Source organism: Heptranchias perlo, chromosome 21 (genome assembly GCF_035084215.1).
Source record: "Heptranchias perlo isolate sHepPer1 chromosome 21, sHepPer1.hap1, whole genome shotgun sequence".
NCBI lineage: Eukaryota > Metazoa > Chordata > Chondrichthyes > Hexanchiformes > Hexanchidae > Heptranchias > Heptranchias perlo.
In genome coordinates, this window is record NC_090345.1 from 7,002,116 (window position 1) to 7,017,304 (window position 15,189).

At 46.6% G+C, this 15,189-nt stretch overlaps 1 protein-coding gene across 1 annotated transcript in view; it reads right to left on the reverse strand.

The window, feature by feature from the left end:
- The window catches only part of crtac1b (cartilage acidic protein 1b), a 212,809-nt gene that overhangs the window by 120,060 nt on the left and 77,560 nt on the right, over positions 1–15,189 (reverse strand). Inside the window, exon 2 of the mRNA XM_068002694.1 lies at positions 13,421–13,617. Coding sequence (XP_067858795.1) covers positions 13,421–13,617 — 197 coding nt within the window. The remainder of the gene's footprint in view (positions 1–13,420; positions 13,618–15,189) is intronic.

Sequence of the window (15,189 nt, forward strand, 5' to 3'; positions counted from 1 at the left end):
TCTCCACATAAATGAAGTGCCTCATCCCTGGTACCATTGTAGTAAATTTCTTCTGCACCCTCTCCATCCTTCCTAAAGTGTGGTGCCCAGAATTGGACACAATACTCCAGCTGAGACCTAACCAGTGATTTATAAAGGTTTACTAATAGTTTCTACCAGGAATCTTTTTATTGGCGCAATAAAAAAAGATTCCCCCCTACAGTGTGAAGCAGGCTACTGGAGAATTGAAACCAATTAACTGAAGGACCCATTCAAAGACGATTAGAGAATGGAGCCCAAAATGAGCAGGTCAGCAGAACAGAAAGGATTTCAATTTCGACATACAACAATTCAGTAGGAGTTGCACTTTTTTTGGAATATTTTCTATTAAATCAGGGTTATGATGTGCGGCTTCATGTACAAGAGGTTCAGGCCATAAAAGCAGCCAAATACAACAACTTATTGACTGAAATACTGACCGTTTTCTGTCAGCAAGGGGGCTAATCTTTCAGCAAGATTTTCTTTCTCTCTCTCTCTCTCTCTATGTCGTACCGTTACAAATGCATGATTGAATAGCCCAGCCCCCTGGAGTTCTGCTTCCAAAATGGTGGAATGTAGGAACAGGAGCAGGCCATTCAGCCCCTCTAGCCAGTTCCGCTATTCGATGAGATCATGGCTGATCTGTATCCTAATTCCATCCACCTGCCTTGGCTCCATATCGCATTGTACCCTTGGCCAGCAAAAATCCATCGATCTCAGATTTAACATTATTAATTGAGCTAACGTCTACTGCTTTTTGTGGGAGAGCGTTCCACACTTCTACCGCCCTTTGCGTGAAGAAGTGTTTCCTAACGTCTCTCCTGAATGGCCTGGCTCTGATTTTAAGGTCATGTCTCCTTGTCCTGGACTCTTCCCCACCAGCGGAAAAAGTTTCTCTCTCTCTACCCTATCAATTCCTTTCAAAATCCTAAAAAACCTCAATAAAATCACCCCTTAACCTTCTATATTCCAGGGAACACAAGCCTGGTTTATGTAATCTCTCCTCATAATTTAACCCTTGGAGTCCTGCTAACATTCTGGTGAATCTGCGCTGCACTCCTTCCAAGGCCAATATATCCTTTCTAAGGTGTGGTGGACTCTGGTGACGTCAGCTGGAGATGAGGTCAAGCAATTTTCTTTTTGCTTTGAAAGACGTTACCTCAGGTAATAAATGTGGAAAGCTTTGCAAATCCGAGGTGGCGCGGTCCCAGCAGTCCCGGCAAAATTCCTGGGGTCAGAAGAAGGATTCTGCTGGAGCGATCCCTGGGCGCCAAAGACTTTGGGAATGTTGGCATAAGGTGGTCACCTGGGAACGTTGGGTACCAGGATCCCCCCCGCCGTCCCAGAAGAGGAATCTGGGAGCCCCTAAGTCAGGAGGGTGAAGGGGTGGGGGCAATGGTGGCACTCAGAAAATGTAATTTAAAAATATTTCCCAGCTATCTCTGTGGGCCCAGGCCCCAATCCCAGCCTAATCCCCGGTGGTAGGTCTTACTTGGTTCCTTCTGGAGGTCGGAACCCTTTATCTCCCTCTGTGTACCACCCATCAAACATACGCTGTGTCCCACTAAGGCCGAGGAAGCGGGAACTCCCAGCGTAGGGAGTCTCCACCCTCCGCCCCGTCTAGAGTTGCCAGCTCTGGTTGGACATATTCCGGGAGGTTTCATCACATGACCTCACGCCTCCAACCGCCCCGCCCCCACACTCCCGCCATTGGTTGCCCGACACGTTCATCCTCTTCTGCACCGCCTCCCCGTGGCCAATTGGGAAGTCAGCGCACTCTTCATTACTCGAATGGATGATTCTTGACTCTCGGTCAAACAGCCTTTTTCTCCCGTCTCCAATTTTATTCCTTTATCGCCCCTGTGATTTTTTTTTCTCTCGAGTTGCTCGCAGCAACTCCAGGTGGTTAGTCTTTAATTCCTGGAGACTCCAGGACAATCCTGGAGGGTTGGCAACCACTAGCTCCGTCCATCTCCATCAGAGGCCTTGTTCGGGGGTGGCAGAGGCTCCAACTCCCCCCAAACAAGGCCACTGGTAAGGCCAAGACCTGGCATGTCTGGGTCATGGCGGAGTTTCTGGTCATTCTGCCAGAATCTTGCCAGAGTTACAGTGGGAATTTGCGAGACCATCTAAGCAAATTCGGGGCCAGATTATTCCGGAAGGGTTTGGACATCAAATAATCGCAGCATTCAATATCTTCAAACAAATGTATTTTATGAGATAAAAAATCAATCTACATTTATGGAGCAACTTTATAGATTGAGTGCAATTATGACTCGGCGGGAACACAGGATCAAGACCTGCCGCCCTCCCATCTCAGGGTTGCGATCTTGCATCCACTGCTTGCTTACATTGTGATGAAGTTGGGTAAGACTGGGCTGCCCACACACGTTCAAATACACAGTCAGAGTGCTGCTCAATGCCCTTCCACTGCCACTGTACTTCTTCCATTAGTTACCAGGAGATGTGACTCAGCGTGAAGAGAATTACAAGTCACAGGATCAACATGGAAGAGGAAGGCCATTCAGCCCATCTTAGGTCATCCAGCCACAAAAATCCTCCAGTGTCTCCATCGCAGCATCCAGCCGCCTCTTAAAATGACCCGTCTACTTATCTCCACTACCCTGCCCAGAAGTCCAAGTGTCAATCGCTCAATGCATGGAGAGCTTTCTGAAATCAGTCTTAAATCTGCCTTTTGTCAGTCAAACCAGTTCCCCCCTATCCTACTTGTGTCATACTTTGCAGTAGTGTATCAGTTAATATCTTATATTCACGTCCATAAAGTCCGATTTCAGAGACCCATAATCGCTGCATCAGCTGCAACGGGATAGTGAGTTTATGTTGAAACACAGGCAGACCATCCCCCAGGTCCGTCTGAAAATATCGCCCCTAGGATTTCCAGCCCCGCACACTGGGATTGTTCTCCTTCGGACAGAGACGGTTGCGAGGAGATTTGATAGAGGTTTGCAAAATCGTGATGGGTCTAGACAGAGTAGATAGAGGGAAACTGTTCCCATTGCCGGAAGGGTCAAGCACCAGAGGGAATAGATTTAAGGTGATTGGCAAAAGAACCAAAGGTGACATGAGGAGAAACTTTTTTACGCAGAGAGTGGTTAGGATCTGGAATGCACTGCCCGAGGGGGTGATGGAGGCAGATTCAATCATGGCCTTCAAAAGGGAACTGGATAAGTACTTGAAAGGAAAAAAATTTGCAGGGCTGCGGGGATAGGACGGAGGAGTGGGACTAGCTGGATTGGTCTTGCGTAGAGCCGGCACGGACTCGATGGGCCGAATGGCCTCCTTCCGTGCTGTAACCTTTCTATGATTCTACGATTCTACAAACTGGAAGCCAAATTAAGTGAAGGCACAGAGGTATAAAACAGAGCCCATTCGAGGCATTGAAGAGTTTCACAGTGAAACGGCCCTGTTGCAGACTATGTTCAGACAGAACTGACAAGCAATTGGTGAAACAGTGAAATTGTTACACTTCTCTTAGGGGCACGTTCATCTCATTAAATTCTTTAAGGTCTTTTTTTAACAAATGGACAGCTTGCGTGGAGAGGTTAGAGGGAGCTGTACGAGAGGGGATAGCTGTCACATACACAGCAGCTATATTAGTAATCTGCATCCGTGATTCTACACCATTAGTCAATCAGCTCGGGTGAAAGAATTGAGACTAAACCCTGCAAAACGATTCAAGATAGCGCAGCCCGAGAACAACAACAACTTGCATTTATATAGCGCCTTTAACATAGTAAAATGTCCCAAGGCGCCTCACGGGAGCGATTATCAAACAAAATTTGACACCGAGCCACACGAGGAGATATCAGGACAGGGAGGTAGGTTTTAAGGAGCGTCTTAAAGGATGAGAGAGCGAGGTAGAGAGTCGCAGAGGTTTAGGGAGGGAATTCTGGAGCTCAGGGACTCGGCAGCTGAAGGCACGGCCGTCAATAGTGGATGAATTAAAATTGGGGATGCACAGGAGGCCAGAATTGGAGGAGTGCAGAGATCTCGGAGGGTTGTAGGGCTGGAGGAGGTTACAGAGATAGGGAGGGGCGAGGGATTTGAAAACAAGGATGAGAATTTTAAAATCGAGACATTGCCAGACCGGGAGCCAATGTAGGTCAGCGAGCACAGGGGGTTATGGGTGAACAGGACTCAATATGAGTTAGGATACGGGCAGCAGAGTTTTGGATGAGCTCAAGTTTACGGAGGGTGGAAGATGGGAGGCCGGCCAAGAGAGCATTTGAATTGTCAAGTCTAGAGGTAACAAAAGCATGGATGAGGGTTTCAGCAGCAGATGAGCTGAGGCAGGGGCGGAGAGGGGCGATGTTACGATGCGAAAGGAAGCGGAGCCCGAGTACCGAGCAGGGACAATACGAATAATTGGAGCTGTCCACCACCCTCAGTAAATCACATTTACTCCCCCCACCCCCAAGTAAACAGGCAAACCTTGGGCTTCACGTTTCATCAGGGAGTATAGACAGGGGCAGGGGGCTGGCGGGTGGGCAGGGGTGGTCATTATCCCTCTGAAGCAAGGCCTTCGACTGCCAGGAAGCTTCTTTAAGGGAAGGCTTTTCACCAAGAGGGACCTTCTTTAAAAAGAGTATGTCACCACCGGAGGTGCCAAGCTGGGACATGGGGTGGCCTTGTTGCCAGCTGGCGGTTATGACGCACACTCAACGCTGCTTAAAGTTTACCTGATCCACGCTCATACATGTGATGGGAGGAATGGTAGTTCTTAATGAAGAGTCCAGGAGTCACAGCCTTGGCTATGTAGAAAATTAGGCCACAAAGCCATGCTAGCAACACAAATACAATGTACTGGGAATGCCCATGCTTCAAAAGTCAAGTGAATGTTGAAACCAGGAGGCTCTTCCAGTTTGGGAGCTCGGGGGTGACTCGGAATGAATGGCGTCAAGTCCTCAACCCAGGTGTCATGGCCAACCCAACTCATGTCCATTTTTTCACTCCTGCACTCGTCAGATGGTTCCCTGCCCATATCTGAAGGAACAGTGCCCAGATCAGACCTATCTGCACCTCCCCTCCCTCCTCAACTGCTGCAGAGACCTTGCCCAGATTATAAAGGAACTTCCTAAGCAAAGGTTTAAAGGGGTCACCGGCAGGTCAGGTGCAAGCCTTGTGGATGCTGTGCCAAGTAGGAGTAGGAATTCATAGCCCAGAAGGAAACCATTCGGCCCATCGTGCCTGTGCCGGATCTTTGAAAGAACTATCCAATTAGTCCCACTCCCCCGTTCTTTCCCCATAGCCCTACCACTTGGAAGTACATATCCAATTACCTTTTAAAAGTTACTATCGAATCTGCTTCCACCACCCTTTCAGAACATAACAACTCATTGCGTAAAAAATATTCTCCTCATCTCCCCTCTGGCTCTTTTGTCAATTATCTTAAATCTGTGTCCCCTGGTTACCGACCCTCCTGCCAGTGGAAACAGTGTCTCCCCATCTACTCCATCAAAACCCCTCATAATTTTGAACACCTCTATTAAATCTCCCCTTAACCTTCTCTGCTCTATGGGGAACAATCCCAGCCTCTCTAGTCACTCCAGCACCTTGGTGGTCCAGCACCTCCCCCTAGCCAGCGACCACTGCTGCTACAACAAGCAACGTATGAAATAATGCCTGAGCCACTTGGCTTTAACTTCACCATTGTTCCCAGTGCAGAGAGTTAATCCAGCCATTGTATTTCATGCACATTCCTCATACATTATGTAAATTGGTCATTTTCTGACTGGAAAAGAGAAGTTTGAGAGGTGATATAATTGCTGTTTTTAGGGTTCTGAAGGGACTAGATAACGACAAGCTGTCTCGCCTTGCTCAGAACAGTAGAACCAGAGAACACGGCCTGCGTTTGAAGGGGGGGAAATTCAAAACTAATCTGCGGAAACAATATTTCAGTGAGCGAGTGGCCAATCTATGGAACAGGCTCCCTGGGGAGACGGTGGAAGCAGTTAGAATCGATTCATTCTAATGCAAATTAGATAGATTTCTGTCATAAAATAACATTTTGGGACACGGCATACGACATGTGGTGAGTGTCCCAAAATGACTTTTGACCTATGGTTCTCAAAGCTCTCCACCACTGGGGGTTTTCCTCGCCTCATGTCTGGCTCCCTTGTAGACTAATTGTCAGAGATTGATTGCTGTGATTAGTCAACAACTCCATATAGTTGGATCATGCGGCTACCAGGGTGGTAGAAGGCGAACTAGATGGACCTTGGTCTTTTCTCGTCTGGCACTTCCTATGTACCTACAACAATAAGAACAACAACAACTTGCATTTATATAGCGCCTTCAATGTAGTCAAATGTCCCAAGGTGCTTCACAGGAGTGTAATCAGACAAAATTTGACTACCAACCCCCATAAGGAGATATTAGGACAGGTGACCAAAAGATTGGTCAAAGAGGTAGGTTTTAAGGAGTATCTTTAAGGAGGAGAGAGAGGTAGAGAGGTTTAGGGAGCGAATTCCAGAGCTTAGGGCCTAGACGGCTGAAGGCACGGCCACCACCTATGTACATTGTCTGAACTCTACCGGGACAATGAGCTACTCCACCATAGCAGTGCAAGAGAGCTGAAATGGTGCAGCTGAAGTGATACAGGTGGAGAGTTTTTGAATTAGTATTCGGCAGAGCTCTCTGTTACAGGAATAAGCTGCGGTCTCCGAAGCAGCTATGTTGGAGTCTTGGTGGTAAAAGGAAGATTTCATTACAATATTCAGCCGTTTTAATCTTTAAAGAAAAGAACAGGAATGGAACGTAGTAACAGGAGGAGACCATTCAGCTCCTCAAACCTGTTCCGCCATTCAATTAGATCATGGCTGATCTGCGTCTTAACTCCATCTACCCGCCTTGGTTCCATAACCCTTAATACCCTTGCCTAACAAAAAGCTATTAATCTCAGTTTTGACGTTTTCAATTGATCCTCAGCCTCAATGGCTTTTTTGGGGGAGAGAGTTCCAGATTTCCACTCCCCTTTGTGTCAAGAAGAACTTCCTGAAATCACCGCTGAACTGCCTAGCTCTAATTTTAACTTATGCTGCCTTATTCTAGAACAATGGAACAAAGACCCTTAGCAACCCTCATAGGATAGGACTTCCGTCCTTCCTGAATACCAGACTCTGGACGTTTAATGGGGGACGAAATTTAAATTGACATTTTTTCTTTGTTGCTAGCCAGTCTGGTGACAGGAGCTGTTTGGTTTACTTATATCACCATGCCAGAAAAGTGATTCCCGTGCCAGTGCCAAGCAACCTCTGTCCACACTGGAAAATGGCACACTGGGCAGAAGTCAGGAAATGCCAATGAACACTAAGTCACACCAAGTAGGTGTCAGCTGTGGCTTAGTTGATAGCCCGCTCGCCTCTGAGTCAGAAATGTTGTAGGCTCTAAGTCCCACTCCAGAGACTTGAGAATAAAATCTAGGCTGACACTCTCAATGCATTACCAAGGGAGCTCTACACTATTGGAGGTGCTGTCTTTTGGATGAGACATTAAACCGTTACCCCGTCTGCCCTCTCAGGTAGATGTAGAAGATCCCATAGCACTATTTCGAAGAAGAGCAGGGGAGTTCTCCCCAGTATCCTGGCCAATATCAATATCACTAAACCAATAGAGCACATCATAAAATTCCTTTCCCCCCCACCTACTCACTGGCCTATGAGTGAGTCCCGGCTGATGCAAATCCACTGTTGGACTCAGTAACTCCCTGCAGCCGCCACTCTGCGTTACTGGCTGCATCACACTGATGTTAAACCAGCTCCCTCATCCTGCTGGGCACAGTGAGGGCTGTAGGATAGCGTATAATATAATAGGAAAAGTAGCAGAAGTCAGTATTAATATCTTTGCATTATAAGAATGTGCGATAGAGGAGAACACACGGTTTAGATTAGGTCGATTAGGATTCTGCTGGGGAATGCTAAATAAACAGGAGGTGTCAGGTTAACACAATTTAAGATGCACCTAAGGGTTTGTGTAAGAGTAGCTAAGTTGGGGATAGATAAAGTCAAGTTCTACCCCAACTTGTCTAGGTTTCGGTTGTTGTTGTTCTGGTAGAGTGTGATGTTTATAACCATGCAAAATTGTGTTATCTTCTACATAAACGACACCCACATTCCAGTGAGAATGGAGGGTATGTGGTGCGACACTGCTATCTGTTGGTGAAGTAACATATAAGACATAAAGATCACATGACAATAATCTCAGAATTGATAGGTTCAGAGGAAGTCATCTAGGTGTATAAATAGGGTCACTCTCAGTAATTCTTTGGTATTCTGTGCTGAGAACTAACCTGGATTGGTTAGTAGTTGGCAGATACTGATAGATACCCTACTAGTAAGTACATAGACGTGTAATGTGCTTGTACTTTCTGTCGATATTAATAAAATCAACAAGTTGATTTATCTTTGGTACCTGAACCTATAGAATTCTGATTGATCTAGTTGGTTCATTGAACAGTAGCTATTTTCACCTTGTTATTGTCACAATTTTAAGTGTAAATGGGGTGGTAATGAGATGGAAAATCCTAGGGAGTCTTGAGTGGGCCGGCAACAGGTCCGAGTTCTTTTGGGGGGCCAGGATGAGCACTCCTGCTCCTCCCTGGGCCCACCCAAAAAAAAAAATTAAATTTTTTTCAGCTGTTTTTTATTTAGTGGCCTCCAGTGGGCCTGTTAAGGACCACTGGTTAGGCCACTCAATGCCTGGTGCCAATAGGCATGCCCCATGTTCTGCCCATTTGTGTCTGAAATTTGCAATTGCTGTCCTACAACCAGCGTAGACGCCCCAAGTTGCGTATTTAAGAAGCCCTAAGCCTGTATCAGGCAGGTGGGCTGCTTGTCTGTTTAAAGTCCTGCCTGAAAATTGCGCCAGGTGGGCCTTGGGCGTCAATAGGGAGACCGAGGTGCCCCTGCCCCCGATACGCAACATGCCAGATGCTAATGTTTTTCCTTCAGGTGAGAAATTTTGCAGCCGACAGTTGAAAATGGCTCCATGTGTCTCTACTAATGGCACCAGCTCTCTCTCACTGTTGGACGCGATACCCCTCCCAAGCCAGCTCCCTGTGTTAAAGACTGAGGGCTAGAAATTGGGCCGTCTAGCGTCCGTTGTTTCGGCACCACGCGGCTGCCTGAACATCCAAGATGGCCTCTCGGATGCGCATGCATGCTTCTAGCGTTACGTGCGCCGGACATCACCTTGGCAAAGGGTTTAGCGCAGGCGCAAATAACGAACGCCGGCAGCATGTACAGTAAGGAGAAAATGCATTAGATCAGCGTGCAATGCTGATTTAAAGTGATAGACACCATTTTGGGACTTGACACTCCACTCAACGCATTGTCTTAACCACGACCATCTGATCATGTCTTAGAGAGCCTGGAGGTCCCCCCACCAGCACTATTTAAAGGGACCATGCAGGATTTACTGGTTAGTTGCTGGATTATTGCTTCTGGCTGCTGATACATTTGTAACTGTTTTTGGAGGTCTCCTATACTTGAATACTAGGACTAGGGGACATAGCCTAACATTTAGAGCCAGGACTTGCAGGAGTGAAGTTAGGAAATGCTTCTACACACAAAGGGTGGAAGAAATTTGGAACGCTCCTCTGCAAATGGCAGTTGTTGCTAGCTCAATTGTGACTCTTAAATCTGAGATTCATAGATTTCTGTGAACTGAGGGTATTAAGGAATATGGAGTTAACTATGGTCTCAATGAATGACGGGACTGGCTCGAGGGGCTAAATGCCACTGCCACTTGCTACCTCCTGTTATGCACCACCTTCTCCTGCAAGAAAGCGGGACGTGTGTCTGGGTGATGTATCTGTCATGGTTGAATAGCTGCCAGTGTGTGTGGCCTGCGAGTTGTGGGTGGGCAGCTTGCAACAGTGATAATGTATAAGGATGAGAGGAAGCATCTGATTGGAAGAGTTGAGTGCTGATGGAAAGAGTTTGTTGGTATGTGGGTGATGGGGGGTGTAGTGTGTGGAGCAGTGGATGCGGCTAGTGATGCAGTTGATAGGTGACGCCACTTGACAGTTGACCTCACTCATCTTGACCACTCATGTCAAAGCACTGAACTTCTTCCTGCACTGTATCCATGTTCGTGATGCTATGCGCCTGGCATTGACTGTGTCCTCTACTGCCTCCCACTGTCATTTCAGCATGAGTCTGGAGGGCCTCTTGGCTCCCCCCTCCCCACTGGGGATATACGATGCCCCTCCTTCTGTCCACCTCTTGCACTAAGACCTCTAGTGCATCAGCAGAGAACCTTCGTGCACGCACTCTCGCAGGCCTGGTACAAACTCAGATCGGAAAGTTGGTGAGCTCTGGCATGCAGATTGGAGGATGTGGGATTTAGTGGTGCGCAACCTTTATTCGATGTTTTATCATAACTCAACAGTTTGTAAACATAGTGACGGGACCTGCATCTGTGTTTTATGCGTGCGATGTCTGTTCTCCATTCAGACTCCGTGCAGACAGCAGACTGTTAATTTTAGCAAATAACGGGTGCCGGCTACCTTTAAGAGATTTTGGCAGGCTGTCAGAGACCGGGCGCGGGTTAATGTGATGCCCACGCCCATTTTCGGGGGTTAACCAGTTTAACCACCCGTGTGTCTATCAATGTCAACCCAGCTCCCTTGTGCTATCAAGTCGCAGTAACTCCTGGGCTGGTGTCCATATCTACTGATTGTAATGCAGTTCCCTCTCTCTCCGCAATTCCTTCAAATCAGCTCACCAATGATAAGATCATAACAAACTGAATATGAGAGAATACAAAAAGGATGTTGAAGTGATACTGAAGTGTAATATTTCAAAATTGTTGTAAAGTGCTTGTACCAAATCTCTGGCCAAAGTGCACCAATTAATGCATTCACCACATTACAACTGCGTAGCTCCCTTCTGCAAAGTAGTCAGGCAAACAGCCTTTACTTTGCTGATCATCACCTGCAGGAGGTAATTTAACAGGAAAGGGAAGATGCTTGCCGGCCAACACTGACTAATGGACAAGTCAAAGGATCCTAATTGCTATTGGCACCATGTTGTCTCTCTGCTTTGGAGGTTGTAGCAATTGTAGCAACAATCCTCCCACAGCTCTCAAGTGTCCTCTGTCTGAGACAGCGAGTATAATAGCAGCTCTCCTTGCGACTCTCTGGCCTTTCTCCAGTTCTTTTCTCTCTACTTCTATCTCCTTAGTTCTTTCTTCTATTTCTGTCGTTCTTTCTATCTCTCTGCAGCCAGACTTCTCCCCTTGTTTTCCCTATTATCTCTCTTTCTCGCCCCTCCCCTAAAGATATGTACTGAGGCCAAGTTAAGCAGCAGTCAGCCTTAGGCAATAAAGCAGCATGCGGCCCCTTTAAACTTGATTTAACTGCCTTGTGCTAACATACAGACAGTGAAGTCCAATGCTACAGGCCCAAGCTTGTGCCATGTGAGGATCTGGGCGTCACGTACCTATGAATGGGTAGCTGCACGGCATCTGAAAGCAACCTGCTCACCTGGTCTTTTAAATAACCCGCTGTTGTCTCTACCACAGGTGTGCACTGGCTGAAATATTGACTTTACTAATTTAACGGTGAGATTTAATTGAGTAAAAGAAACCCAACTTATTGACTTCACGGAAGTTGAGCTGAAATAATTTATTCCGCTTCGCTCTTGCAGTTTGTGATGTCACCTCAGCCATTCAGCAGGTTGTTGCAGACTGTGCAGAATCCCATGACTCGCCACTGGTCAAAATGGCTTGCAAGCGTTTTATTGTACGTATCTTGGTTCCTGAGTGTGAGGAACACTATCTACACCATAAATACAACAGAAAGTCTTCTCTCTCTTTTTCTCTTTCTTTATTCACCCCTCCCCCACAAGAGTCCTTCATGACCCGAGTTTCGACAGCTTAAACCCAGCCCCTTGTGGTTATGGCCCTACAGTACAAAACTGCCTACTAATTCAGCGCTGATTGACAATCTCAGCGAGGCCACAGGGTGAGTGGTTTGGGAACAAGAGTCAGACTGGAGCAGTAGGGGGTGCTCTTCTGAAGTTGTTGGAGCAATGAAGATGGAGTTTCATACGTGGCATCTGTCCTCATTTCACAAGGACGGTCAGCGTTTATGGGACGCTTCACGGTGATGGACAGGAATCAGTGGCACTGCTGGCTCAGTGCACGCCCACCCCACCCCCCCCCCTTCTCTGCGTCACCCCCCCACTCCCCCCTGGCTCCATGCCCCTCCTGGCCCCTACTGTACTCAATGCTGGCAATTCTCAAGAAAGGGAATTGCTGCCCACAGCGTTCAGTTGCATTCAGTCCCTTGGAACAACAACGAGATGGAACCAGGAGTAGTGCTGAGGGGAGCAGCTGGGAGTGGCAGCATGTGGGGAGGTAAAGAGAGGGGCAATGTGAATAGGGGGAGTGAGGGGGAAGAGTGCCAGATCGAATCTGAGAAGGAGGAGAGGCCACTGTGAACGGAGGAGGAGGAGAATTCTGTATGAACGGGGAAAAGGAGGAGAATCCTACATGAACTGGGGAAGAGGGGGAGAGTCCAGGATGAACTTAGGAAAGTCAGGGGGGGGGAGGGGGGGGTGAAGAGTCCAGGATGAACCTGGGAAGAGGAGGAGAATCCTGCATAAACTGAGGGTTTAACTCCAATATAGTAACAGAGCACCAATGGAATCCATAATAGCCTGTGATTTCTCAAAAAAAATGAAAGAAAATCCTTGCAATGTTTGCCGCAATCATACGCAGTACAAGTGATGGAAGCTTGGATATGTTACTGCCTCAGTATAACTACATACCATAGATCAACACGCAGAGCGGCTTTGAGCTCACACGTCTCTGAAGCTGTTGGTCAGCCTTTGTCGGTGTTTCAGGTTGACAAGTTTGCTGCTTTACTCTGCACTTAACCTGTGCGACACCTGACTTGGGAATGCACCGTGCCTGAAACGGGGAATGTCTTCCGTTCCCCGCCAGTAACATCCCTCACCTTGAGTGCAAAATTTACAAAACAACAAGGACTTCCACTACGATAAAACGAGATGGTTCCCCTATAGTTCCCCACTCTACCGTTAGCAGTTAATATTGATTAGTCCAAATGCAAATTAGGTGGATTTATTTCAGATAATAACATTTTGGGATACAGTATGTGAGTAATTTGAGACATGACGTGTGGTGAGTGTAACAGGCTCGGGAGGAACAGGTGACTTTGGACCTATGGTTCCCAAAGCTCTCCACCACTGGGGGTTTTCCTCACCTCATGTCTGGGTCTGTTGTAGACTCAATGATAGAGATTGATTGCTATGATTATTCAACAACTCCATTATCGTTGTATCATGCAACTACCAGGATGGTTAAAGGCGAACTAGATGGACCTTGGGTCTTTCTTTGTCTAATAATTCCTAAATACCTGCAAAGGCATTGTTGGTGTTGAGGAAGTAGATTTCTTCTCTTCCATCTCCATCGATGTCGCAGGCTGCCACGCCGATAGCATGGCCCTGGCGATCACGGAGTGCATAGTAAGGAGAGCTGTGCTCATCAACTGCGATGTTCTGGAGCTTCTTCTTGGCTTTGTCATATTTAAGCACCAAGTTTGGACCGTTGTACCTGTGGAAACACAAAGCAGCAGAATTGATAGTGAGCTCATCCCCCAGCACCACCACCCCCCCCTCCCGAGGACTCAAAAAGGGAAATGCACTGAATCTCCCGTCCAAGCCCATCCCTCCAGCACTCCAATTACAGGATGCAGCAGCATTTTGAGCATTACTAATAGTTCTGTTCCCACTACCCAGCCTGACCAATTATTCCAAACATTTCTTGTTTGTGTGTTAGCTGTGGCTCAGTGGGTAACACTCTGACCCTGAATGTTGTGGGTTCAAATCCCACCCCAGAGACTTGAGCACACAATCTTGCCTTGCAGTGCAGCACTATGCTGTCGGAGCTACTGTCTTTTGGATGAGGTGTTAAACCGAGGCCCTGTCTGCCCTCTCAGGTGGACGTAAAAGATCCCACAACACTATTTTGAAGAAGAGCAAGGGAGTTCTCCCCGGTGTCCTGGTCAATATTTATCCCTCAACCAACATCACTAAAACAGATTATGATAGTCATTATCACATTGCTGTTTGTGAGACCTTGCTGTGCGCAACTTGGCTGCTGCGTTATGTTGATCGGGTTAGATGAAGTAGGGTGAAGGAAACATAGAATTACATATTACAACAGTGACTACCCTTCAAAAGTACTTCATTGGCTGTAAAGCACTTTGGGATGTTGTGAGGTCGTGAAAGGTGCTATATAAATGCAAGTCTTTCTTTCTTTCTCTTTAAGTGCCTTGTAAATATTCTTAAGAGTGTTAGAATTTTGTGATAGATTGACAGTGGGGTTGCTGGAACAGAAAATCATGGCAGGGTTCAAAAAAGGGATGGATAAATTTCTGTTGGGGAGGGGGATAGATCTGTTAGTTCTAGAATGATAGTCAGGAAGCTGATGGGAGGTTTGGAAGGGTAGGCTAGATGGAGCAATGGTCTTCAGCCCAAAACCATATTCCTATTATGTATCTCTCTCACCATTGCTCTTGTATCATCTTTTTCTTATTACCATTTTAATTGCCCTATTCATCCAACTTGGGATTGCTCGTTTAATTTACATTTCATTGTCATTAGGCATATATCATATTGCATATTTCAATATTTATAGTTTAAAAATGTTTCATTCTCCTGAACAGAAATCTTTTAGTAATACATTCCTTAGTCGATCCCTCATCCCTTTGAAGTTTGCCTTTTCAATGTCATACTTTTCTGAGTCTTTACTGGTGTTGATTGTCAGACAATTTAAAATTGATCATATTTTACTCCCTAGTTTCCATAATATTAAAAAAAGAAGGAACTTGCCTTTCAGAACATCCCAAAGTCCTCTACAGCCAGCGCAGTACTATTTGAAGTGTAGTCACTGTTGTAATGTAGGAAACACAACAGCCAATTTGCACACAGCAAGATCCCACAAACAGCAAAGTGATAATGACCAGACCATCTGTTTTTAGTGATGTCAATTGAGGGATAAATATTGGCAGAACACAGGGGAGAACTCCCCTGCTCTTCTTTGAAATGGTGCCATGGGATCCTCCTGAGAGGGCAGATGGGGCCTCACTTTAACATCTCACCTGAAAGGCAGCACCTCTGACAA